At 41.5% G+C, this 26362-nt stretch overlaps 1 protein-coding gene across 1 annotated transcript in view; it reads right to left on the bottom strand.

Annotated features, from left to right (window-relative positions):
- Positions 1-9768: 9768 nt before the first annotated feature.
- Positions 9769-26362, bottom strand: part of RAP2A (RAP2A, member of RAS oncogene family) — a 33687-nt gene continuing 17093 nt past the window's right edge. The window contains exon 2 of the mRNA XM_034665393.1: positions 9769-13602. Within this exon, the coding sequence (XP_034521284.1) occupies positions 13365-13602 (238 nt within the window). The 3' untranslated portion in view covers positions 9769-13364. The remainder of the gene's footprint in view (positions 13603-26362) is intronic.

Raw genomic sequence — 26362 nt, 5'->3', positions numbered from 1 at the left:
ATGTGTCTTTGGTGCAAAAAGGTGATTTTATTAAAGCACAGGGACAGGAACTGTGAGCAGAAAGAGCCAAACTGGGGTCATGAAGAGTGGCCCATTATATACGTTCAAATTGGGAGGGCAATGGGGACTGCGTAAGCCTCCCAGGTATTTTGGAAACAAGGTGCCCAGGATCCTGAGGCGCTAGCTATTGTTAGGAAAGGTCATTTATTACTATTTAGTAAAAACTCAGTCATGAGACCCTTCAGATGTATAGCGGTGGGTCATATGCTTGGGGGGGGGGTGATTGCCAGCACGTATCTGGGGAGGTTTAGAGATAAAGTTTCCAAAGGAATTTTTATATGTTCAAGTAGACTTATAGGATGGTGGGGGGCTGGGGGGGCTGGGGATTCGGGTAAGGATTGCCTTTGCCCTTAGCAAAGTGTCCACATGGAGGCAGTTGAGTCCCTGGAGGAATGTCACTCTGCCTGCTTCAAGGACTTGTCAGTGGGCTGTAGGTAGTAAGGACGTTTAATAATTTTTCTTCTGCCTTTGTTTCTCACATCAATGACAAATGAGACAAAAGGAAGGGAGGAAGGGAAGAAGGGAAGGGGGAGGGCCGTGAGGGAGGGAGGGAGGGGGAGGGAAGGAAGAAGGGTAATGAAATTTTGAGTTGGTTTAAGGGGACAATTGATATCTATTTAAAATCTTTCACTGGGGTTCACGAGGTAAACTCCATAATTCTGTATTTGCTCTCTCTTTTACCACCGGGCAGCAGTGCCCTGGGCCATATGTAGTTTGTAGCGGTCAGCCGTAAGGGTGGCAAAAGTTGGGCAATTTGAGCAGCGAGCGATATGAGCATCCCTTACATTAAAGGAAAAGCCCTGGCCTAATTCGGTGATTCTCAGCAGGAAAGGGGTGGAGTACCATCTGCAGTGGAAGGAGGTTTCTGAATTTTCAGATCAGGGGAACAACCAGCTTTTTCTATATATATCCACACATACATTTTCATGCATTCCCTTGGGGGTGGAGTCCCACGTTCCTTTTTTTTTTTTTTTTTTTGAGACTTCCTAGATGCAATACATTTTTGCATGTTGAGGCATTGTTTCCATTCTTTTCTTCTTAAAAATGCTTCTGTAGTCTCCTTAAATGTAGAACAGCACCTCATCCTCACTCTACTATTTTTGTCTTTTGAGACAAATGTTCTTGAAGCATCCAGGCTTATTCTTGTGGAACGTCTCACAACATGGATTTATCTGATTGCTTTCCCGTGATTACGTTCAGGGTGTTTGTGGCAAGAACACCATACAGGTGACATGGGGTGCCCATTGCCTCACAGCAAGGGCCCATGATGCATTTTGTCCCACTGTGGGTGGTGCTAAGTTTGATCCCTAGGTTCAGCTCGTGTCAGCTAGATATTTCCACTGAGAAGCTCTTTCCCTTAACAATTAAGAAGTGCTTTGTGAAATGGTACATTGAGACCATGTGAAAGGCCCATCTCCCTACAACATTTTTACCCAATGGTCTTAGCATTCATTGTTGATCCTTGCCTGATTCCACTTTTATGTGAAAAATTGCAAAATGATGACTTCTTGATTCTATCAGTCTTTTTATATTTATTAACTAGATCCTCCTATTTAAGAAATGGCTACTTCCCTATTTTTAGTGACATTTTAATATATCACTATGGATTCTTGGATTCAGTTTTTTTGACCTCTTTTTTGTTGGATAAAATATCCCTTGTCTTAGATATATTTACTAAACTAGTGACCTGTGAAACACTAGTCCTGTGAAATGCTCTGAGAAAAAAATATTCTATGGTCAAATAATTTAGAGACAGAATGAATCTGATATCTCTCTTGAAGTTATCTAATGTGCATTAGGATATGGAAGTCTCCAAGGAGGTCCATAGTAGACAACCTGCTTAACTTTGTTTAACCGCGTGTTTCTCAAACTTATTTGATCATGAAATTTTTTTTCCTATCTAACACAGACTTAGTAACACAAAACTTGGTAAAATACATTTGGGGCTACACTGGCTAAGAGCCAACCTGCCAATTAAATGTTTCAATAGTTCATCAATAATATGAAACAAAGTCTAATTAATGATGGTAGCTCCATCTTTATTTGTTCAACAAACTCTGTTTAATTATAGTAATTATTCTAGGGGCACCTGGGTGGTATCTGACTCTTGATCTCAGCTCAGGTCTTGATCTCAGGGTCATGAGTTCAAGCCCCATGTTGGGCTCTGTGCTGGGCATGGAGTCTACTTAAAAAAAAAAGAAAGTAATTATCTACAATAATTCTACTCATTAGGTCAACATAGAATGCCATTGAGGAAACAGAGGTCAAGAACAACCCCGAAGTAAAGAAAGATGTCTTTAAAAGAATAAAAATAACTATAAAAGAAAAGATTGGTACATTGACTTCATTCAAATTAAGGACTTCTGTCAAGAGACTCCAACAAGAGTGTGAAAAGGCAAGCTTCAGACTAGGATGGTATATCTGCAAATACATATCCAGAAAATATAAAGAACTAAAATATACAAGGAAAAGACAAACAGCACATTTAAAAATGGGCAAAAGACCTGAACAGGTACTTCACAAAAAAGGATAACCAATGGCCAATAAACATATGAACATTATCGGCCTTCGAGAAAAGCAAAGTAAAAGCCACAATGACATACCACTACACACCCACCAGAATGACTCAAATGAAAAACACTGACAGCACTAGGTATGTGTGTGGGTGTGTGGAGTTGGTAGATGCTGTGAGGCACCGCCTGGATCTCCTTTCAATAAGGCGATTGTTGCCCCAGCTGCTGACAGTGCTGACAGCCTCCATCTTCAGTCCTTCAGAGACTGTCTGGGCTGCATCTCATCCAAGGTCACAGTGACTGGTGGATGGAGGGCATTAAAGAGTGGCCAACTTGACCCAATCTGGGACAATTCTGAGGGGCCATTCTAATTCCCTACCCTTCTCCCAGGTTGTTGTTAGCCCTGCAAGGCAGCTCAGCCTCTCCCTTTGTCCAATCTTAATTTCTGCCCCAGAAGTGGGAGATCCCAATGGCACTTCGTAATAAAGACCCTGACCCTACGCTCCGTCGCAGAACCTGCATCCCCGGGAGCCCATCCTGTGACATGTGCACCTGAAGTCAACCCGCATCACTTGTTATTGTGTAAATTGGTACAATCCCTCGAGAAAACTGTCTATCCAAGCTAAATAACAAGCCTACTCCTAGATATTTCCCTGGGAGAAATAAGCACTGCGTCTGCCCATCAGAGGTTCCGTATAAGAATGTTCACAGCGGCTTTGCTCATAACAGACCCAAACTAGGAAAAACCCAAATGACCATTAACTGCAGATCGTATCAGTGCAGTGTGTTCGTAAACAAGAACACTGTACAATGGTAAGAAAGAACAGCCTACCACTACATGAACAGCACGACTGAATCACACAGACATAATGCTGAGCAAAAGAATCCAGACACAGAAGAGTACATACTGTATGATTGAATTTATATGCAGTTCAAGAGGGCAAAAATAGCCCAAGGTGAAAGAAGCCAGAACAGTGGTTACCTCTGGGCTGTAGGTATTGACTGAGGAGCACGAAGGAGCCCTCTGGAGTGACAGAAACGTTCTGTGTCTTGATGTGGCTGGGGGTCACATATGTAAAAGTCCGCTGCCATATACACACAAGTCTAGGGCATTTTACTGTAGGTAGGTTATGGGTCCGTTAAAAAACAAACACACCTCAAACTATAGTAAATTCTTTACTAGCCCAACAGTTGCAGAAACTGTTCTGTGGACTGTTTGGTTTGGTTAAGGTCCCACAGTGACCTGTGAATGTTGTCATCTCCTGGGAATGGTGGGGGTGGGAGTAGGGTTGGTAATAAAGTAGCCCTGATTAGTGCATTGACTAGCTCTTAACTAGCAGAAGAAACTAGCCAAAAAAAAAAAACCAACTTTGGGGCTTGTGGTCTAGTGGGGGAAGAGAGGGACTCTCCAGGTCTCATGTTCCTAATAATCAGAACAGCCCCTCCCACTCGGATATCTTCCACCAGATCTAATCAGCTGCTTCTTAATTACCAAGGCTCTCTGAGAGAAAATCTCTGTAGGGAGGGAAATAATCTCATTTCACGGGCCTGTTAGGGTAGTCCAGAAACCAAACCAGTTAATCTGCAACCTGGTAAATGCAATGAAGTGACAGTTAAATAAACTGTCACCAGAGACTTAACCTGCTTTGTTACTGACAACTATGAACCAACTTTACAAAGGAAAAAAAAAAGATATTTATAATTCTTACAATTAATTTTATTAATTTGTTTGATCAGTCTTGACTAAGAGAGGTTAAAGAGGTAACAAGTTAAAACTCAACCCTCCCATCCCCTCACGACAAACAGCAGGATAGCTTCTAGAGTCCACCAACAGAAGGGTACTCTGTCGAAATGCTAGTTTATCATTTAATGAAGGCCTATCAATTTCCTTTGAAAACCGTACAGGTATGGTACATTTGGGAAATGTATTTGGGAATTGATCCGGGAATACGATTTGGGAAATATCCCCAATGGGTATTTGGGAAATTATTTTACTTGTATTGGGAAAACTAAATATAACTTATGCCTATGTAATATTCCATACTTAAACATAATTAGTTCCTGCCCTTCTAGTTAGCATTATAGTTGATAAGGACTTCCTATATGTCTGTGGTGCACTGGGCACTTTTTCTAGATAGAGTGGTATATGTGATGGTAGGGGAGGAATTGAAATCAAGATAAATGGAAAAAAAAGAGCACACACTGAAATCCTTAGGATTGTGGATCACAATTCTCTAAGTAGGGTGAAAATATGAAATAAAATTCATAATAATATGTGATAGACAGTCTTTTAAGGTGGCATCCCATGATCCTTGCCTCCTGATAGTTACACCTGTCTTAGTTCTCCAAATAAACAGACCAATAGGATGTATGTATGTATACGTGCATGTACGTATGTGTGTATCTATCACCTCTTCATAGAGAGAGAAATTTATTACATGGAATTGGCCCATGAGATTATGGAGGCTGGCAAGTCCCAAGACCTGCAGTTGAGTCAGCAAGCTGGAGACCCAGCAGAGTCAATATGCAGTGCCAGTCTGAATGCGAAGGCCTGAGAACCAAGAGAGCCAATGGTATGATCCCAGTCTGAAGGCTGGCAGACTCAAGGCCTAGGAATAGCCAACGTTTCAGTTTGAGTCTGAATGCAAGAACAAGCCAATATTCTAGCTCAAAGGCTGTTAAGAATTCACTTTTATTTAGAGGAAGGTCAGCTTTTTTGTACTATTCAGGTCTTCAGAGGCTTGGAAGAAGCCCACCCCCGTTAGGGAGGACAATCTTGCTTTACTCAGTCTACCAATTAAATGTTGATCTCATCCAAAAATGCCCTCACAGAAACACCCAGAATGTTTGACCAAATATCTGGGCATCCCATGGCCCAGTTCCTGTGACACATAAAATTGATCACCCTGAAATTCTTGTGTGACATCTTTCTCTTGAGTGTGGGCTGAACATAGCAACTTGCTTGTAACCAAGTGAATGGGGCAAAAGCGGTGAGGTGTACCTTCTGAGGTAAACACATTGGACTGTGATTCTGTTTTGCTCATACTCCTCTCTTGCCTTCACCTCCCAGCTAGGATGAAGCCAGCTGCCATGTTGTGAGCTGCCCAATGGCGAGGCCAATGGGGAAGTAAGGGCCTCACTGTAACAGCCCTAGAGAAACTGAATCCTGCCAACAACCACTGAAGGGTCTTAGCGATTGATCTACCTTGAGTGAAGCCTCTGGATGACTGAATGCCCAGCCCACAGCTTGATTGCAGGCTTGTGAGTGTCCGGAGCCACGCCTAGACTGCCACCCACAGAAACTGTGAGATAATAAATGTTTGTTGTTTTAAGCCGCTAAGTTTTGGGCTCATTTGTTAACAGCAATAGTTACAGAGTGTAAATGGACTGAAAGGTAGTGAATAATGAAGCAAATAAAATAAATTGAGGGAAAACGTATTCAAACTCTACTTAGAAGAAAGGTGTTATTGGGCTCTGATGACGAAAAACCACCCCCCGAACTGTGTTGGTTTTCACTTCCATCTCTGTTCCACTCCCAAAGGGATGACGGCTGCTGGAGGACAGTCAGACCAAGCCCCGTTTAGCCAGGTAGCACGCTGCCCAGTTGGCACCTCCAGGATAAAGGCCGCGGCCTCCCTGTGAACTGAGAGGAGTCTGGAGGCAGCTCCCCCTGGGGTGTCCTCCTGTGAGCTGCCTCCCCTTCCCCCTGGGGAGGATGGCCCAGGGGAGCACCGTGCTAGGGGCTGGACCAACTCGCCTTTCCTCTTTCAGTTCTCACTAGCAGAGGTGTTCTTGCCACGGGATTGCAGAGGCAAGATTCAGGATTTGGATTCAGGCTTCAAATAGATGTGGGCAGAGGCCTTTGGTCTGCTTCTCCTTCTAGGCTACTGTGGCAGACCTGAGTCTGTTGGGGTCCAGGCAGAGTCCCAGAGTTCTGCTCTGCAGCTCTAAAAGGAAAGCTCCAGCAAGTAATTGTCTTTCCCTCACCCCGGCGCTTTAGGGGGTGTCTGTGTGCACGCACGTGTGTGTGCGTTTGTGCGTGTGTCATTGCGTGAGGGCGGTTTCACATGAGCTTATACCTCACTCAGGGATGATGTGGTGAGGATCGAGGATAGGATTCAAGGATTCCTGGATATTTTGGACAGTGTTCTCTCAATGACACCCCTCACTCATCATTTCCTGATGTGGGCCAAGGTCAAGGACACTGATGAGTCAGCATTTTTCAATGTAGTATCTGAAATACGGCTCCCTCTGCCCTCTCAGTTTTGCTGGTGTCCCCAAACTAGCACAGTGCCCCCAACACCCACCATCCAGGAGCCAGCCCCTTGCAGATCCTACTGTTAGGCCGAGTGCTTCCTTAGGAAGTAGCCACGTCATAGAACAGCAGAGCCCTGGAGCCCTGCCTACTGTCGGCCACCCCCACCCACCACACAGACTCCTCAGATTTCCCAGGATGGAATAATTCAGACTGGCCACACTGGCCTTGGGCAGAAAGGAGCCAGCCAGCGATGGCCTCTGCGGGCTGTGCCCAGGACTTTGGCACGGCCCAGGTTACTGGAGTTCTGCTATGTAAAAGTAGGAAAATAAATTCTTTCTTGCCAGGGAGCTAATTTGTATCTGCCTTGATGGAAAGAGAAAGGCCAGAAGACAAGACTGGCACTTTAGGCCGAATATTTGTGGCCCTGCAAAATTCGTATGTTGAAACCTAATCCCCAAGGAGATGGTATTAGGCGGTGAGACTTTTGGGAGGGGATGAGGGCGTGAGGGTGGAGCCCTCAGGAATGGGATGAGTGCCCTCAGGAAAGAGACCTCAGAGAGCTGCCTTCTCCCTTCTGCCATGTGAGGCCACAGGGAGAAGTCAGCAGTAAGTGGGCCCTCGCCAGACATCAAACCTGCCAGTCTTGACCTTGGATTCCCCAGCTGCCAGAGCTGGGAGGAATTAACCGTTGCACTAGCTACCCAGCTTACGGCATTGTTACAGCAGCCCAAGTGGGGTAAGGCAAGTAAGATGCCTCGGATGTCAGGGATTATAGGTCTATGCCTGTCTGCATATTGCTGTACCATGAATAGCTGTGTGAACCTGAAATGAGTGGACACCATTCAAGAGAAAGAGTTAACAGTGGGGGAAAAAATGATCAAAGTTAGAACTTGGGTCTGCACCTCAACTCTGACATTTTATTAGTGTGACTTTGGCTGATTCATTTTTAGTACTTAGAGCCAGTTTCTCAAAGTAACATGGAGTCATTTATCCCTTTACCTATGTGTGTGTGTGTGTCTGCACACGTACGAATGCATAGAAAGACGTTTGCACCCAATGTCAACGTGGTTGGTTTGGAGATCTGGAAATTGGGTGGCTTTTCCCTTTCTTCTTTGTATTTTTTACAAATGTCTGATTTTTTAAAGATAAAAATGTAAACCATACCCTAAAGACTGTCCGTGTAAACTTGTAATCATATGATAAAACAATGACATCTTTCATACTTGGGAGTCTTTGAAATGGAAAGATTTTGTAAAAACATTCCCATAAACCAAACCAAGTAATCATTTCTTTGGTTTCTTTTTTCCTGATCTGTGTGTACTAAATGGATCTTTGTATTTAATCTTTCTTTCTTTTTTTTTTTTTAAAGATTTTATTTGTATTTAATCTTTCAAGCACATAGTCTCCTACTTTGTCTTTACTAATAAGTCTTGGAGGAATCTATAGAAAGTAACAGGAAAACTGTTCTAAGAAAATATCGAAAGAAATAACACATCACCTTACCTGGAAGAGCAGCAAATCTTTCAAAAACCTAATACCTCAAAGGAAAAAAAAACAAAAAACAAAACCAGGAAAGTTAAGATTAGAAAATGTGGAACCAGTTTACCTATTTAACAAATGAAGTGTCCCTATGTTTTATTTTTTTGAGAGACAGAGCGAGCACGTGTGGCACACAGGGGGTGGGCAGGGGAGTGGAGGGAAGGGCAGAGAGAGAGAGGGAGACAGAATCTTAAGCAGGTTCCACACTCACCATGGAGTCTGATGTGGGGCTCGATCTCACCACCCTGAGATCATGACCTGAGCTGAAATCAGGAGTAGGATGCTTAACCCAATGAGCCACCCAGGCACCCTGTATTAATATTTACGTGTAACACAGATTTTGAAAATTAGGAAATAAGTTAGCAGCTCTTTTAGGGAGTTTGTGACCATTTTCTTTGCTTCACAGGTCCGGGCGGTGGGGGTCAGATGGGTTCCAAACTGGGTGGTCCTTTATTCCTGCAGCTACCTGTATTTCCATTCTTGGACCTCTAACAATCAATAGTGCCACTTGCTCCCAAGTACTTGCTCAAAATACTGCTTTTCAGCCATAAAGAAATTCTCCCAATGGAAATTAGAATTCAATAGGTTCAAATACTTCACAAATGCTCCAAAAGAAATTATGAAGCTAACCAGCCGATATCTTATTATACGAAAGTATAGGCACATTTTCCTTTAAATATTTGAGATTCTATCTACAGTGCCTCTGTTATATTCATTCAGATTATTCTTATATTCTAAAACAATGAAGCCTCTAAACTGGGGGAATGTTGCCAGAGGATTTCAACAGAGTTTGAAGGCAACATAACCAAAAGGCATAGTTTAAATTGGCTTAGGGAATGAATGGGCTCCTTATCAGAGCAGCTGAAGGCTGTACGTAATTAACAGCATCTGTCAACATTCACAGGGCCCCATATAGAACAGGCAGGCCCTACAGCCCTGCAGAGAAGCAACCTCCAGCTTCTGACACCTTAAAATCCACCAGACCTAAACAAAAAGACAGCCCCAACCCATCCCTAGAAGGACATTGATACATTTTAGTGATACTAGCAGGATCACAGGACAACTGCTAATTAATGTTAATTACCTAGAACCATTAGCATGGAGACTTCCAATTAGCCAACTATCATAAAAAACTGAAAATACTACTTATGGGGAGGTTATATTTGTAATTACTGATTTTTAGTCTCCCTTGTGTTATGATTTTTAAGGGGTATGAACATGATCGATTAACCTCCCTTTTTATATGATGCGGTCTCAATTTAATTCAGCTTGAATATTTCTGTATCAAGAGTATTAAATTCACTCTATGGCAGTTTTTAGTTGTTTCCCTACATATTGAACACATTTCCCTCACCAACATGTACAAAACCAAACCGAACCAAACAAATCCAGAGAAAGTTTCATTAAATAAATTTATTTGTTAAAATAATTTAACTCCAAATACAACTGTTGAATTTGCATTGAGTTATAACTACAATTCATGTTTTAATTGAAATGTCAAGGTTTAACAACTGACATTGTTACAAAACAATAAAGTGTTGTTCAATTTTAAATGGTCAGTTGTATTAGAGCTCAACAATTAAGTGTGAACTATATCTCTGGGAAACCCCAAATCAATAATGATAAGTCTGTTTCCAAAACCCACTGCAGTCATTCTTGAAACCCTGATCAAGATTTAATAGATGCACAATGACACGTTAATTAAAAAAAAAAAAGACCCCCATAGTCTTTAACATTTGATTGGCAAAGGAGACAAGTAAAGCTTACCAGTGCGAACACAAGACTAGTGAGAAGAACAACTAAAAAACAAACCAACAAGAAAACGAACGGCAACAAACAAAATCCGCACTTTTCACATCCAGACACAGGCAGACAACATTCCCACGGGAAAACTCCTGAAAACAAACAGCAGACATCCTTAGGCAACATTTCCTTATAAAGAAAAGCAGATATCAGTAGTTTTACCACAGAAAAGTGATGGCAACTCTAAGCGCTTGGTCCAAAGTTCAGTCCTAATTCTACAAACCAAAGGAGAAAATCATCGAAGCACCTTTCAATAGTTGAAGGAAGATTTTAGGTAACGCTTTTGATCAGATGTAGCTTGTTTGGTGTAAATTGAACAAAACGAAAGGCATCAGTTACCATCACTATCACAGCTTAAAAAACAACCCCCCCCCCAAAAAAAAGCTGCAACGAAAATGAAAAAAAAAACTTCTAAGAAACGCTGCCTTTGTTGAAGGTAAAACGAGACAAAATGAAAACAAAAGAAAAGCTTATCACAAACAGCTAAAGAAAAAGTGGGTCTTTGGATCAAACCATAACATTTTTTTAAGGCATGTTAGAAAAACTTTCACTTATCTAGTTGCTAGTCTGATCAGGGCATAAAACCAACAGGGACGCAAGGTCGCCGACTTTTCTCTGTAGCCACTGTGACGTCCTGTCATTGAATCCTCCTGTTCCTCAGCTTGTTAGTAACATCTCCACAAACACACTCATTCCAACCGAGTTATATTCCTACCAGATGAAACATCAACAGGAAGAGCACGAGAGGGTTCCCATGTTTCTGGGGATGTTGGACGCTTTGTCACTAAACACGGAGGGCTGTGCGGAACACTGATCGGGCAGCCAGATCGGTTCTTAGTAACAGCTGTACAGTAAAAGCCCACCTTCTTGTCTGACACAAACACTTCCGAACAAAAATCCGAATGGTTAGGTAATCTTTTCCACCTTACGTTTTTGCCATACCTTTTGTATCATTTAACTTCTTTTTCTTTCTGCATAGCAATCCATAATGTAAAACTGTAGTCTTTACAGAGGTTTTTAATATGTAATCTTAGTTGTCATAAATTGCTGTTAAATATGGAATTCTTAAAAAAAAATGATTCTGAGAAGTTAGAGGCTTCAAATCTCAGCCGATTCACTAACAAATATTTCTATTTCTGCAGATAAATCATACTTCTTGAATCTCTGAAGTCTCTAAATGTTTTGAGTTGAATCAACTGTTACATACCGAAATTGCTTTCAAGAAAACTGGTTAGAATTTTCTGTCCTGTAAACAAGGTGCTTCACAATTGGGGGTTGTTAAGAAAAAACTATACTGAAGAATGCAAATATTCACAACTCAAAGCTTTTTGACAATCACGGCCTGGTTGTACCCACATACTCTGTTTTCTCATCTGTGGAAAAAGTACTATCCACCGTTTTGCTATCCTCTAAGCTCAGTGCCAGTTTACTAAGCACTTGGGGGCCAGCAATGATTTCCATAATGTGTAAAAAACCACGGAAATAATTTAAAAGGAAAAACAATGCTTTTGATACACTATATTCTGCAGTACGGATTCTCAGTATAGGCAATTATCTCTGACTTGTGCCAAATTCTTAGGAACAATAAACACACATGCACACACAGACACACACTCTTCTCTCAGGTACACACGTAAGACCAGAGGTTACTTGCACAAGTGTGTGAAGCCAACAAGTGTGAGGCAAGTACGCAGATCGCAGGCTCAGTGATAGTGCAGCTCTGAGGGCCAGATTTCTCTCCAGAGGATTAGCTCAAGATACTCTCTTCAGCATTTATAACTCTGAAGTTTGTTGAAAACCCTTCTACGCTTGATTGTAAAAACTTAGGAAAGGTTTTTCCTGTGCCATTAGTCATGCAAATGATAAATACCTCATGGCTACGAAAACCGAAAATGTCCGAGCTCCAGCACCTTTTCAAAACAAAATATTCACTCTAGCTTTATTTGCCACTTCAGTAATCAGGGCAAAAGTGTTATAAGAAAATCTTTTTATAATTCCCCAGGAAAATTAAAGATAAAGGGTTTTTTTTTTTGTCCCTTGCCTTCCACTCTATAATTTATGTTCTACTTTTAAGCCCAAATTATTTCACATGGTTATTCAATTTTTAGATGCCTGCAATAAAGCTCTGCTACAGCAAACTTGATTTCGAAAGCAGGTTAGCCAAGAATCACACCACCACCATAGCCCTTAAAGGCAAGAAGAAATTTGCTGCTTTCACGCACGTAAAAATGCAAGATATTTGTACTGTCCTGTGAGGTTTCTGCAAATGGGAACATGTGGATGCAACATGGCTTCATTTTCCTTACGCGATGGTACTCGGTAATCTACCAGGACGCATCTTGTGAGAAGGCTCGGCAATCTTCCCATTACAGTTGCTTCCTTCTTGTTCAGTAAAGTAATTAAGACCATCCCTGCTTTGTTAACAGAGGGTGGGTTTGGGGTTTTAAAGCGGCTCGAACCCTGGTGGGAGCCTCCGTCTTCTGTGGCAAAGCAGGAGATGAGACACTTTCAAAAGCCAGACTGCATTTTCTTACACAGCCTGTTCTGACTTCTGCTCTATCAGGGGTTGATGCACGAAGTTAGTTCCGCGTCACGAATTAGGATAACATCTACAATTAAGCATCAATTTTGAGAAACAGGAACATGTCAGCTGAGGAAAGATTCGCTCCCTGGAATGCTGCTGGCAGTCAGCTGTTAGTATCTTACTTGACGGGATACATCGGTTAGAAGCGCTATCTCAAGTCCTGAAATTCAGTCCTCTCGTAGGAAAATATTTCTCCTTTACTTATTTTTTCTTTTTTAAAGAAGACAAAATATTTTAACTGTAAGTGGTCATAGGGATTCTTCTGGTTTCTCTCGCATGGTTACTTTTAATGTACACAATAGTTGCTTCTGTCGACCCAGTGACAATGCCATCGTAGCTTTCGGAGGAGGTCACCCTGTAGATCCACTGGCTATGCCTTAAAGTTGCAGGTGCACACAGGAGCCTGCGGACCATGGTGAAAACTGGAGTTACTGAACCCAAATGTTACTCAGATATCAAGTGACAATCACTGCTCAAGGCTGAATGAGGGCTGCTATCTCACTGAAGATTCACACCACACATCCTGCAAGCTCCGTAGTCGGGCAGACGAGGCGTGTGTCACCTATGGTAGTGGGCAGGTCCCGTGCAGGACAGCCGTACTCGAAGGCTATTGTATGTTACATGCAGAACAGCACGGGTCATCTTTGTCAGGCTGTGCGGCATAGTTCATCTGCCTCACGATTTCTGCAAAGAGTTCGTCCACCATTGTTTTGCTCTTGGCGGAAGTCTCCATAAAGGGGCAGCCCCACTCTTCCGCAAGGGCTCTGCCTTCATTGGACGACACTTCCCTCTCACTTTCCAGGTCCACTTTGTTCCCAACCAAGATGACTGGCACTTTCTCATACCTACAAGAGAGTAAACAATATGCATGAATTGTAGAAGTTAGCACAAAGGTCAACGGCTAAAATGCACGCTCTCTTTTTCCCTTCTATTCTACAAATATTCGTTCTTGAGTTGCGTGAAAAATTACTTGCTCCACTTGGCTTGACATCTACCTGAGGGCATTTAGAAGCTGCTCTCATAGTGGATCATAAATGGGTTTTTTGAACTGAGGTTAATTCATCAATTATACATCTTTTAAAATCAATTTACCTTTCCAGATATATTTGGAAAATTATTCTCAGAATCTCAGAATAAATCCTGTTAGGTGGATTAATTTAAACTTTTTTTCATTCTGAGAGAGGCTTACTCAAAATTTCAGTTGATGAGGTAATAGCTCTACTGAGTAAACAAACAATTTATAATTGTCAGCATTTTACTCTGTTCCATAAATACACACGCTGGTCATGTGTGAATAGTTCCTGAATATGAAAAAAGATAGGAGAAATCATTAGGAGGAAAAACTATCAAGTAAAACTACACCCTATCCCTTTGTAAAACTATTCTAGATTGGCCAGTTGAAAGACAATCATCGTTCTTTTCAGCTTGACAAGGATTCAACTTTTCAATCATTAGCTTTATTTGACGCCGTCTCTTCTTTTCCTTCCTAAACAGAACAGGTGTGTCATAAATAGGCGGTCTCCCTGTCAGACGTTGAAACCTAAGCCCCACTGGGATTGTATTTAAGAGGTCGGGCCTTTGGGAGGTGATTAGGTCATGAATGGGACCGGATGCCCTTTAATATCTAAAAGAGACAGGAGAGTATTGCCTTGCTCCTACCGCTGTGTGAGGACACAGCATAAAGATGAATCTATGGGGCCCCTGGGTGGCTCAGTGGGTTAAGCGTTGGCCATCAGCTCAGGTCATGGTCCTGGCATCCTGGGATTGAGCCCCGTGTCAGGCTCCCTGCTCATGGGGGAGCCTGCTTCTCCCTCTCCCTCTGCCCCTCCCCTCTGTTCGTGCTCTCTCGCTCTTTCCCAAATAAACAAACAAAAAAATCTTAGGAAAAAAAAAAAGATGAGTTTATGAACTAAGGAAGCGGCCCTCACCAGACGTGGAATCTACCAGAGGCTTGACCTCGGACTTCCAGCCTCCAGAACTGTGAGAAATGAATTCCTATTATTTAAGCCACACGGTCTACGGTATTTTTGTTATAGAGCCAGACAGACTAACATAAGGTGACTGTGAGTTATGACATTAGGAAAAGGCTCGACTAATAAAGATAACAAATGATTTGAGAGGAAGAAAAAAAGGCTCTATTGTTATCATTTTGTTACCTAAAGACGGTTCTCTTTACGATGCTTACTTCCCGTGTAAAAATACATGGTGCTACTCGGCATGTTTATTCACTATTTTGTTTATGTTTGTGCTAAGAAATGTTGCTAATATATTTTCATAAGGATATCATTTTTACTCTAAACACCATTTTAAAAGCTTCTTGGGATCTCAGAGTATAAGTCAATGCGTGTGAGTGTGTGTTGTACTTTCTCCTACGCAGAGTGCATCTCCAATGTATCAAGGAAGCAAACCGCAAAACTGCACACGAGTGGTAACAAGTGTGACTGGACACAGCTAATCTGCTCGAAAACTGTCACGTGGTCGAGGCTTCACTGGGGCGGGACTCGCACAGAGCTGTTATCCTTCAGGAAACTGAGCGAGGGCTGGTGGTTACGATTAGATTAGTGAGAATGCTTCCACAATTCCATCATTCTGTTAGAAAGTCATTCCTAACTTGTAAAGCAAACTATATTCCTGACAGAGGCTCACTTCTGTCTTTGGCACTAAACGAAACGGGGAACGCTTTCCACGAGAGGGCACGCTCCAGGCAGCGGGCCATGTAGCGATCTGAAACGTAAAAACAACTTAAAAGTGTGTGGAGTAACAGTATCAACTGTAAGTCTAGAACTTGGGCGTCGGTCTGCAGGAAACGGATTTGCACAACTGACTTTGCACGGATTTACTGCACATCAACTGTGCCTTTCGCTTTCTGGCCTCGTCAGACTGGGAGCTCTGAATACAGGACCCAAGAGCCTGCCGCGTCTTCTAGGACTCTCACCTACAAACAACCACGTGTAGCCCATGGCCTTGGGAAGGACAAATGGCAGCAAGATGAAGCCGCATTACGGACACCGTGTGTCCGCAGCTCCGCATACAAGCCCTCCTGACCTGCTGTACGGAGAAGTCGTATCAGGACCATCTCATGCCCTTACCTGACTTGCAAAGATGTAACTGCGTTTCATTTTTTTTATGAGAGTATATACGCCACAGTGTGTTTGAAAACATTTTGTTCGGCAGTGAGGTAACATAAATATTAATACAATTCAGTCAATGTATTGGTTGAATTTAATTAGGTTAAAAACTAATTTCAATCTCTGTTTACAAGACTTAACTAAAACGACAGTGATAAAACATCACTTTCTATTATGAGTTAAGCGATACATATTTTAGAGAATTTTTTTAGTTTTAATACAGCAATATATCGTGTTTTATATTTAAGGAAATATTTCTTACGCTCCTAATTAAAAACCACAAAATGTGGGTTTTCAAATCATTAACAGTTGTATGATACATTGTTGAACCAAGAATCAGAATAAATGCTACCAACAGATTCTCAAAAGGGCAACCAGAATACTGCGAACATAGGTCCGTATGTAACAGCATTAATGACTGTCACATGAAGATGACAATTTAGTTAGTGTCAGGGAACCGGTCCATTTATATCACTATTCGAATTGTCAGTGGTCTTTTCTAAGACCCACTCGCTAAAAATGCTAGAGAAATCCAGACTGATATCCTCAGAAGACTTTCAAAGACTGAATAAGGTCTTCCGGAAAAAAAGGTATTATGTACATTTCAGAATAGCAGACGGTGAGAAATATTTTTTTCTCTTTCTGTTAACATTAAAATATGACACAGTAGAGAAGATTCTAAACTAGGATTGGAGGCTCAGCTTGCAGCCCTGCCACGGAGACTGCGAGACTGAGCAAACCATTTACTCTATCCACCTGTATTTCACTTCCTTGTCAGTAAAAAAGGAGGAAGAGATCTGTTCCCACTTAACGCACAGGTTGCTGTAAAGCTCACGAGACAACTAGAAACACCCGCGTCCTCGAGCAAAGCAGGACGGCGCTTCTCTCGCCTCCCGCCGGCTGCTCTGAGATGCCTGCTTCTCCCAGGGTCAGAAGAGGAGCTGATGGACGTGAGCAGCTCTGGAGGGCAGACGCGCCGAACACACCGACCCAGAGTCCCGGAATGAAGCAGCCACCTGCCGCCAGCCTTCCCCATCTCTAGTCCGCCGTGCCGAGCATGAGGGTAACGAGGGACAAGCAAAGCAGAAAAGCCTTCTCCAAATGCGGGAACCTGTGTGGAAGGGAACGCGGACCTTTGGGTTGGGATGACAGAGTGGGTCCCATGTTTGGGGGGTCAGATTTGGAAAAACCTGGATCCGCTCTAAAGAAGGCAGATGAGAACACAAAGGGAAAGAAGGAAAGCTCTGTGTGGACAGAACAGAGGAGGGCGTGGGGAAACCTTCCTCCCTGCGGTAGCAAACGGTGTGCTGAAGGACCACCGAACGACGCCAGACCCGGACTCCTGTCCCAGAACTGCTTCCAGCTAGCTCTGTGAATTTAGAGAATTAACTTACTCTCTTGGTTCTCCAGTTTCTTGAGCTATAACATGAGCTGGACTATCATTTCTGAGGTGCTCCTCAGCTAAAAATCAGAACACAGGGGGCCAGCGCCATAATCAATACTTACCATTTACAGAGTGATTGCTGAGAGCTTAGCACTGTTCTCAGCACAACCCCAACAGGCTGATCTCTACAAGGGATGTGAAAGTTTACAGCAGGACTAAGGCCAAAATGTAGGGGAAACCTCAGATCTCATGCGGACAAGACACCAAGCAGCAAAGGCTTCCAACTCGACCAGTGGAGCGGCTCCTGCCCGCGCGCTGGGACTCGGGACCTCAGCTGGGGGACGGTTGTAGCTGCGGGAATACGGAAAGCTCTACTGAAAGCCGCCCGCAGCAGCATAAATAGCAATGAACAATCAAGGCATCATGTATTTATGCATCCACTTAACACATAATTATTTGATAAGAGCCTACTATGTGCCAGATGCTATTCTAGACACTTCAGCGACATCAGTGAACGAAGCGAAGATCTTTGCCCTCACAGTGAGGTCAATCTAGCAGAGGAGACAGACATCTGACAATAAACACTAGTAAATAATTACTGAAAGTGGTTAAGTGCACTGGAGAAAGAAAATGTAGGTCTGGGCCAGGACTGGGGCACAGGTGCAATTCTAAATTAGATGGTCAGGGTAGGCCTCGGGAAGGTGGTGTGTGAGCAAAGATGTGATGGGTGTAGGGAGTTTGCAGAGTGGGTGCCTGGGAAAGAGCATTCCAGCAGGACCTGGAGCTGACAATGTGAAAGCTGGGAGGGGGGCGGGGAGTGCACAGCGGTTCGGGGAATAGCACACGGCCTGCGGGGTCCGTCTATATCACCTCCCACAGTTCCTGTGGCCTGAAACCCTGCAGTGAGGGAACAAGCTCCCTGGAGGCTGTAGAGAACTTGGAAATCTGGGAGGCAGAAGTGGCCTCAGAAGACGAATGTGACATTTATGATGGGGTCGACTCTATTGTTTAAGAAGACCAGGCACTTGGATAATAGGTGACAGCAGTTCCTTTCATTCCATGTTCTAGATTTGTTGACAGTTTTACAGGTTGCCTTCAATGCCGCCCCCCCCCCAGTCTAACTAATAGCACTTGGGAGTGAAACTGAAGGTGCAAAATTCCAAAAAATATTCAGGTGACGTATTATTGTTAACCTGATCTTGTCCATGTCTTAAACCTCAGCTGGGTTCTCTTCCACTTTAGCGTATCTTCCTTGACATTTCCTTTAAGAGCATGACCAGGGTTATGGTTATGAGGCTCAAATAATTTTATTTTTGTTTAGAGGCTGCAGACAAACCCATGTTTTATCCACATGCATTTTCATACTGTTTATCGTATTCACGAGTATGATGACAGTTCTGGGTAAATAAAACTAGTTCTTTTAGTAGTCTGCTTAATGCACTGAGAGCAACGTCATATAGGCTCCAGTAGCACCTAGCTGTAGAGTGTGGATCGGCTTCTCAGTCAAAATATTTGCTGCTTTCCAATGGTCTTTATGTTGTCTTCTCCTTTCTTGGTAACTGTCTTGATATGTGTGTATGTGTATGTATGTGTGTATGAATATTTTGTTTGTGGCTGCGTCTAAATTTGGCCGATCACCAAAATTACTTGAGAATTAAACAATACTGATCCCCAGGCCGTACTCCAGAGCTCCTGATCTGAATCTGCGGGGTCAGGACCCACAGAGAGCCTATTAAAAATATGTATCTATGCGTGTAAGCTCTGAAGACTAATTGTAAGGTTCAGCAGGGTTTAGAAATCAGTGGCCTGATCAATCTACTTCGTGACCCCAAATAATGTCGTATTTCTGTAGTTCATGGTTTTCCGCTGGGGCAAGTCCAGAATCAATGCCTCCTTCCCTTCATTTGTCAGGCAGTGACGAGCTGTAGGCAGAAACCCTACTGTCAGCCCCTGTAACTGCCTTTGGAGGGTGCTGTATTGTCGCATATTAAAAGCAAGCCATGTTTCACGTGAATTTAATCACGTGCTTTCTTCTTAAGTCACTTTTTCACCAGCAGGTTGAAGTACAATTCTCTCTGAATGCAGGGATGAACATCAGAAGGATTTTTATTAGGTCCCCTGATTCAACCTTCTACCCGTGTTAAAAATCTCATCTACCGAGAGAGTCTCAAAGCAAAATGTCAAACCACTTGGTGCTCCAATCACTTCCATGACAACCTTACCAAATGGTTATATTTGAACATCATTAGTGATGCGGAACTCCTATCTCAAACAACCTGGTTCTGTCCTGTCAGTTCTGTGAAACATTAGTGTTAAAAAGTCAATGTTAAAAACTTTATCCCGATCTCATGAGCTGTCATTTGCAACATCTTGGCCCTTCTCAGAGGTTCTAGTTCTTTTACCCTTCTGAATAGAAAAATCTTTTCTTTCCTCCAAAACGAAAACAGGTTTTCTTTCTCCTCTCCCTGGACAGATGAAATAAGTACAGATGACCCCGACCAATGCGGGACGTGGGCCGCTGACCACACATAACTTCCGACTACTCCGCAACTACTAGCAGCCTACCAATAACATAACCAGTTGCTGAACACACATTTTGTATGTTATACGTATTACATACTGTATTCTTACATGAGCGTGAGCTAGAGAAAAGAAAATGTTAAGAAAATCATAAAAAGAAAATACATTTACGGTACTATACTGTAGTTACTGGAAAAAAATCTGCATGTAAGTAGCCCTTACAGTTCAAATCTGTGTTGTTTAAGGGTCAACTGGAATGCATAAGGATAAAAATCCCGAGCAATATTTAAATAGATAAAGAAGAAAATGAAAAATGTTTTTCATACCATCTCCATGAGAACAGTCTACCTATTCTGGTATATAGCCTTCCAGACTATTTTCCTATATGAATCTATACAAACATAGATATAAAATCTTGTAAAAGGTGATTATACCAATTATATTCAGTAGCTTCAATGATCACTTGATATCATGGAAACTTCTATTTCAATAAGTGGGTATATATTTTATTAAGGACTAAGGAATATTACATTCTATAGTTCTAACCTGCAGCTATACCCTCATTTAATTATTCCTTCCCTATTAGTATATATGGAGGGCTCCCACTCCCCCATTTTTTTCACTAACATAAACAGCAATGTGATGAACTACGCCGAGAAGTGTGATTTCTGTCTCAACGGTACACACGTGTGTGTACGGCTTCACCTTTGAACCAGAAAAATCATATTTCTTAGTTAATGCATCAGACTATTGTGTACACACACACACGCAGTCTTAATTGACATCCCCGAATTTATATTTCAACCAATGGTGCTTAAATTAAGAGTGCCTGTTTCCCCACCCTTGGGGTTGATATTTTTAATCTTTCAATAAAGTATTACAGCAGTCCTGAAGGAAAAGGATTGTTTCTGGCCGGGAGGCGACAGCTCCTACCGCAGCTTGCTAGCACGACACATCAGCACTTCTTGTAAGGATGGAAAACACGAGCCAAGTAGGGCTGCTCTCTTCCTCTAGACTGACTTGTTTTGAAGTGACTAAATATTTCATCTTAAAAGGGCATTTCTGGTAATTTAGTTTGAATAATGAAAGGAAACCACAATCCTCCGCTCTGACTTTCTCTTGGTTTCAAAATGCATACTGAAGAAAAACAGAGAAATTTGTAAATGTAATATAAAAATTAAGCAAGGAGAGTAATGACACTAAAAAGATATTCAAAGCTATTAGGGATACTCCATACCCAGGTTAATAAAGATAATCTGCTTTCCAAGAAATTAAGGGCTGACACTGTATCAGAAGAATGGGTTCCTAATAGTTTGTGAGGGACCAACTGATCACGACAATGCAACTCAGGCATTGATTAAAAAGTCATTTGAGGGAGAAAATATTTTCACATCTGATAAAGACACATCTGATAAAGGATTATAACCCAAATATATACAAAGAAGTCTTGAAACTCAACAACAAGAAAACAAACAACCCAATAAAAAAAAGAGCCAAAGACCTTAACAGACACGTCATCAAAGCAGATATACAGATGGCAAATAAGCATATAAAGAGATGTCCCACCATCATCTGTCATCAGCAAAATGCAAATTAAAACAACAATGCATAGCACTACACACCTACTCGAGTGGCCAAAATCCAGAACACTGACACCACCAAATACGCCGGTGAGGATGTGAAGCAACAAGAACTCTCATTCATTTCTGATGTTAATGTAAAATGTAAAAACCACTTTGGTGGTTTCCTACAAAACTACACATACTCTTCCCATGCAATCCAGCAATCCTTAGTATTTGCCCAAAGAAGCTGAAAACTTACGTCCACACAGAAACCTGCATGTGGATGTTTCCAGCAACTTGATTCTTAATTGCCAAAACTTGGAAGCAACCAAGATGTTCTTCAGTAGGTGATGGATAAATAAACTGTGGTCTATCCTGACAACGGGATTTCATTCAGCATTAAAAAGAAATGAGCTATCAAGCCATGAAAAGACAGGGAGGAATTCTAAATGCACATTACTAAGTGAAAGAAACCAATCTGAAAAGGCTACGTACTGTATGATTTCAACTATATGACATTCTGGGAAATGCAAAACTATGGAGACAGTTAAAAGATCAGTGGTTGCAAGGAACTGGGATCGGGGGAGGGACGGGATAAATAGGTGGAACACAGAATATTTTTAGGGCACTGAAAATACTCTGTAGGATACCATAACGATGGATGCAAGTTATTAAACATCTGTCTAAATCCACAGAATGTACACCACCGAGAGTAAACCCTAAGGTAACAGTAAACTCTGTGGACTTTGGGTGATTATGATATACCAATGTAGGTTCATCAATTGTAAGAAATGTGCACTCTGGTGGGGGTTGTTGACAATGAGGGAGGCTATGCATGTGTGGGGTCAGGGGTTATATGGGAGATCTCTGTTTTTCCTTCTCTTTTCTCTCTGCCCACTTTGCCAGGAAGGTGACCACAATTGTGAGAACTGTGTCGCAGTGCAAGAGGCTATTAACCAACTTTATCTAACATTCATATAACACCCCATTCAACCAAAGCAGAATACACTCTTCCCAAAGTGTGGGAACAGTCACTAGGATAGACCATATTTGGGCTATAAAAGCTGTAACAAATGTCAAAGACCATAATGGAATTAAATTAAAAATCAGTAACCGAAAGATATCGGAAAATATACAAATATTTGGAAACCGAACCATACACTTCTAAATAACCCATGTGCAAAGAAGACATCACAAGGAAAACTAGAAAAGATTAAAGAGAAAGAAAATGAAAACATAACACACCAAAATTTGTGGGATATGGTTAAAGCAGGTCACAGAGGAAAATCATAGCCCCTCCTCAGGGGCTGACATTAGCTTTCCAATGTTAACCATATCATATCTAAACCCTTGTTTAGTTCTTTAGCTATCCAAACTCCTGCCCTTCATACCTGATCCAACCTTACTTCCTACAACTTTCCAAAGAGGATCTTCTGCTCTAAATTCTGTTTCCTTGTTCATGGCGGTCATTTAACCATAGTGGCCCCCACTAATCAAATTATTATTTTTATTATCTTTTAATTTTCAAGTTTTCATTTAAATTCCGGTTAGTTAACACATAGTGTAATACTAGTTTCAGGTGTAGAATTTAGCAGTTCATCACTTCCTGCCAATCAAATTCTAAATACCACTCAAAGCTCAGGTCAAATTTCACCTCTTTTAATAAAAATTTTCCCTTACTTTTGTAAAAAATTAGCTCATGTGTCTGAACTCTTATTTACATTTTACATCATTAAGAATTTGGGGTGCACAGATTTTCAGTAAGATAGCTCTTGAGTATCCACTAGGTATTGTGTGAGGGACTGGGGATATAAGACAAATGAGGTCCCTGAAGTTTACACTCAAGTTGGAGGAAACACTATAAACAGACAATATAGCTAAACATTGTGATGGCTGTTACGAAGAAAACGAATCCTGATTATTATGTAGGAACTTGGGCAGGCCAGTATTAATTCCACGGGGTGATCAAAGGCATTTCTGGGAAGATGAAATTGAAGCACAAGCTTGAAGATAGAGAGATGAATGAACCATGGGAAAAACCAGGCATTAAACATTTTAGACAGAAGAAAATGTAAAAGATAGGCAGAGGGAAAGAAGCAGGCCACTCAAATTTTACCGTATCGAAGGTCTTCCTATATACTCTCAGATTACTATTAAGAGAAAGAGAATGATATTTTACTCTTCAACTCTTACCAAACACTTGGACATTTTATTCCTGAAAGTTTGTGAATGATAATTATGCAACACTGTAAATGTACATTTTTTAGCTCTTTCTAAATTATTACTTTAATTAAGTCTTTAAGAGTCTTAGAAAAATATATTAAATAGGACACAAACAAGAACCATAAAAGGAAAGGTTAATGAACTGGGCTTCATTAAAATTAAGAATTTATGGTCATTAAAAGAAACTATTAAGCAAGTGAAAAGGTAAGCCAAAAATCGGGACAAGGTATTTGCAATACATTTATCTAACGAAGGACTTCTATCCAGAATGTATAAAGAATTTCTACCAAAGAAAACAATACAATTTTTTTAAAGATTTTTTATTTATTTATTTGACAGAGAGCTAGCCAGTGAGAGAGGGAACACAGCAGGGGAGTGGGAGAGGAAGAAGCAGGCTCATAGCGGAGGAGCCTGATGTGGGGCTCGATCCCAGAACGCCAGGATCACGCCCTGAGCCGAAGGCAGATGCTTAACGACTGCGCTACCCAGGCGCCCCTAACAATACAATTTTTAAATGGACAAAACATTTGTAGGTGTTTCTTGTAAGAAGACATCCAAATTACCATGAAGCATGTGAAAAGGTGTTCAACATCATCACACACTAGGGAAACAAAAACTAAAACCACAGTGAGGTACCACCAGAATCTTACCAGATTAGCTAAGATTAAAAAGACTGACAGGATCAGGGGAAGAGGAAATTGGTCCAGCTGCTTTGGAAAATCATTTGGCAGTATTTACTACTGCTGAACGTATGCATTTCCAACCCAGTAATTCCACTCCTAGGTATACACCGAAAGAAAGTGTCCACGTATGCAGCCAAAGATATGTATTAGAATGCTCACAGTGGCATTCATCATAATAGCCCCCATCTAGAAACTCTGCAAATGCCCATGCCCAGGAGAGAGAACGAAGCCATGGTGCGTCCATCCCAGGGGACGACCGCAGCTCGGGGAGGAATGAAGTACGACCAGCAGCGACATGATGAATCTCACATGGCGGGTGCTAAAGGACAGAAGCCAGCAGCTCGGGAGTAGACACAACTACTCTGTGTTGGTCCCTTAGCATGGAAGTGACAGGGACAGAACACGAGGGAAACTGCTGTGGCTGGAAAGGTCTGTCCTGCCTCTTCCTCTGGGATTTGTCCAGCTAGACGCTGAAGGTGGGTGCACATTACTGCACAGAAGTGATGCCGCAATAAAAAAAAATAAATTGAAACTGCAAACAAAAATCAATAAATAAGATAATTATCTAAATGATTTCCTCATTAAAATAGGAACAGGAAATAACCTTCAAGACAAACTGAGTCAGCACGCATCTTGGCTCTGGGGTTCAAGGCACATCAAGTGCATTATTCAGTCGATCGGTTAAGTTCATTACTCAGCCGAATGCTGCAAAGCAATTTTAAATTTCTGTCCAAGTTCTATGCTGTTTAATTTATATTCAAAATTGGCTAAAGACTGAAGGTGTAAGGAATACTAATACTAAAGTACATGTCATTGGTAATAAAAATGAAAACAATTTTGAACATTTTCTTCACTCTCAAATTTAAAATTGGATCCATCTGCCCACAGTTCTTTTCAGGCTTATCAAGAAAACCATAGCACTTCAAAGATCTCTATTAAAAAGAAAAAATACAGGAATGACTACACATTTAATTTGGCTTTTTATTTTTCAGAAATGGAGATTTTCTATCCCAGTAATGTGTTACTTGTAAGGAAGTGTTTACAACTAGAAGCCTAAGATCTTGTCACTGAAAAACCAAATGCAAAAAATTATCTGAGTAAACCAGTTGATTCTTAGTTTTTTAAATGCACAATATTCAAGATAGCCAAAATAAGGTAGAAGAAAGCAGTGATGGGTCTATATTTCACACTTGAATGTGTAGCTAAATTTCAATATGTAATTTAATATATATTCAGTCACCAAATCAAAATATATCATTTTAAAAATCTGTCAGCAAAGTACGGGTCTTCCTACATAATTTAAGCAGCAGGGAAAATTCAAGCTTGGATGCATATATGGAGGGCACACAGCTTTCATCTATCAAAGGAACAAATGTGTTCAGACATAAAACGTGCGTTTTACCTTTGGTGAGAGTTGCAATCTGAAACCCGTGCATTGAAACAGGTCTGGCTATTGTACTTGAAGAGACTACACTGAGCCAATTGCTCAGGAATGTCAAGTTTTCTGAACTGTTCCATACATTTATACCAGGTTAAGTTACAGAATGCATCTTCTTGGCACCCCTTCATTTCAGAATTTCTGGCAAAAATGCTTATGAATGAAAACTCACATCTCTGGTACACAGTTAAAGTTCAATTACAAATACTGTTTAAAAGCTACTTTTGATTGAAGAAGACCTTAAGAGGCAGCAAAGCTATGAAGAGCTAAAACTTTTTTAGGAATTTTTAAATGACGACAGAGAAGGATGTGTCCTGGGACACTGTTCTATTTGTGTAGTAGGGTATCAAAAATAGTTCTTACTTTTCAAATTACAATGCAAACACCACCAAATAAAACGGAAAGAAAAAGCAAACCCCAAACCCCAACACAGCGGATGTCTAGAAAGCTTGGATTGTCAGACTAATAGAACTAGGATTTCTTCTCTCCAGCAATAAAGACCTCGGGGGACAAACACATCAGTTACACATGATGCTGTTAATTGGTTGGTTCAATTAGCGTTAGGACTGACTGGTGATATCTATTAAACAGGTTTTTACATTCGAACCAGAATACCAGGTGACAGATGGAAAAGGCAAACCCAACAAATGCACAATAAAAGAGCTGG

Source organism: Ailuropoda melanoleuca, chromosome 7, assembly GCF_002007445.2.
Source record: "Ailuropoda melanoleuca isolate Jingjing chromosome 7, ASM200744v2, whole genome shotgun sequence".
NCBI lineage: Eukaryota > Metazoa > Chordata > Mammalia > Carnivora > Ursidae > Ailuropoda > Ailuropoda melanoleuca.
Note: the sequence above shows the minus strand (reverse complement) of the source record. Positions and strands in the feature narration are given on the sequence as shown.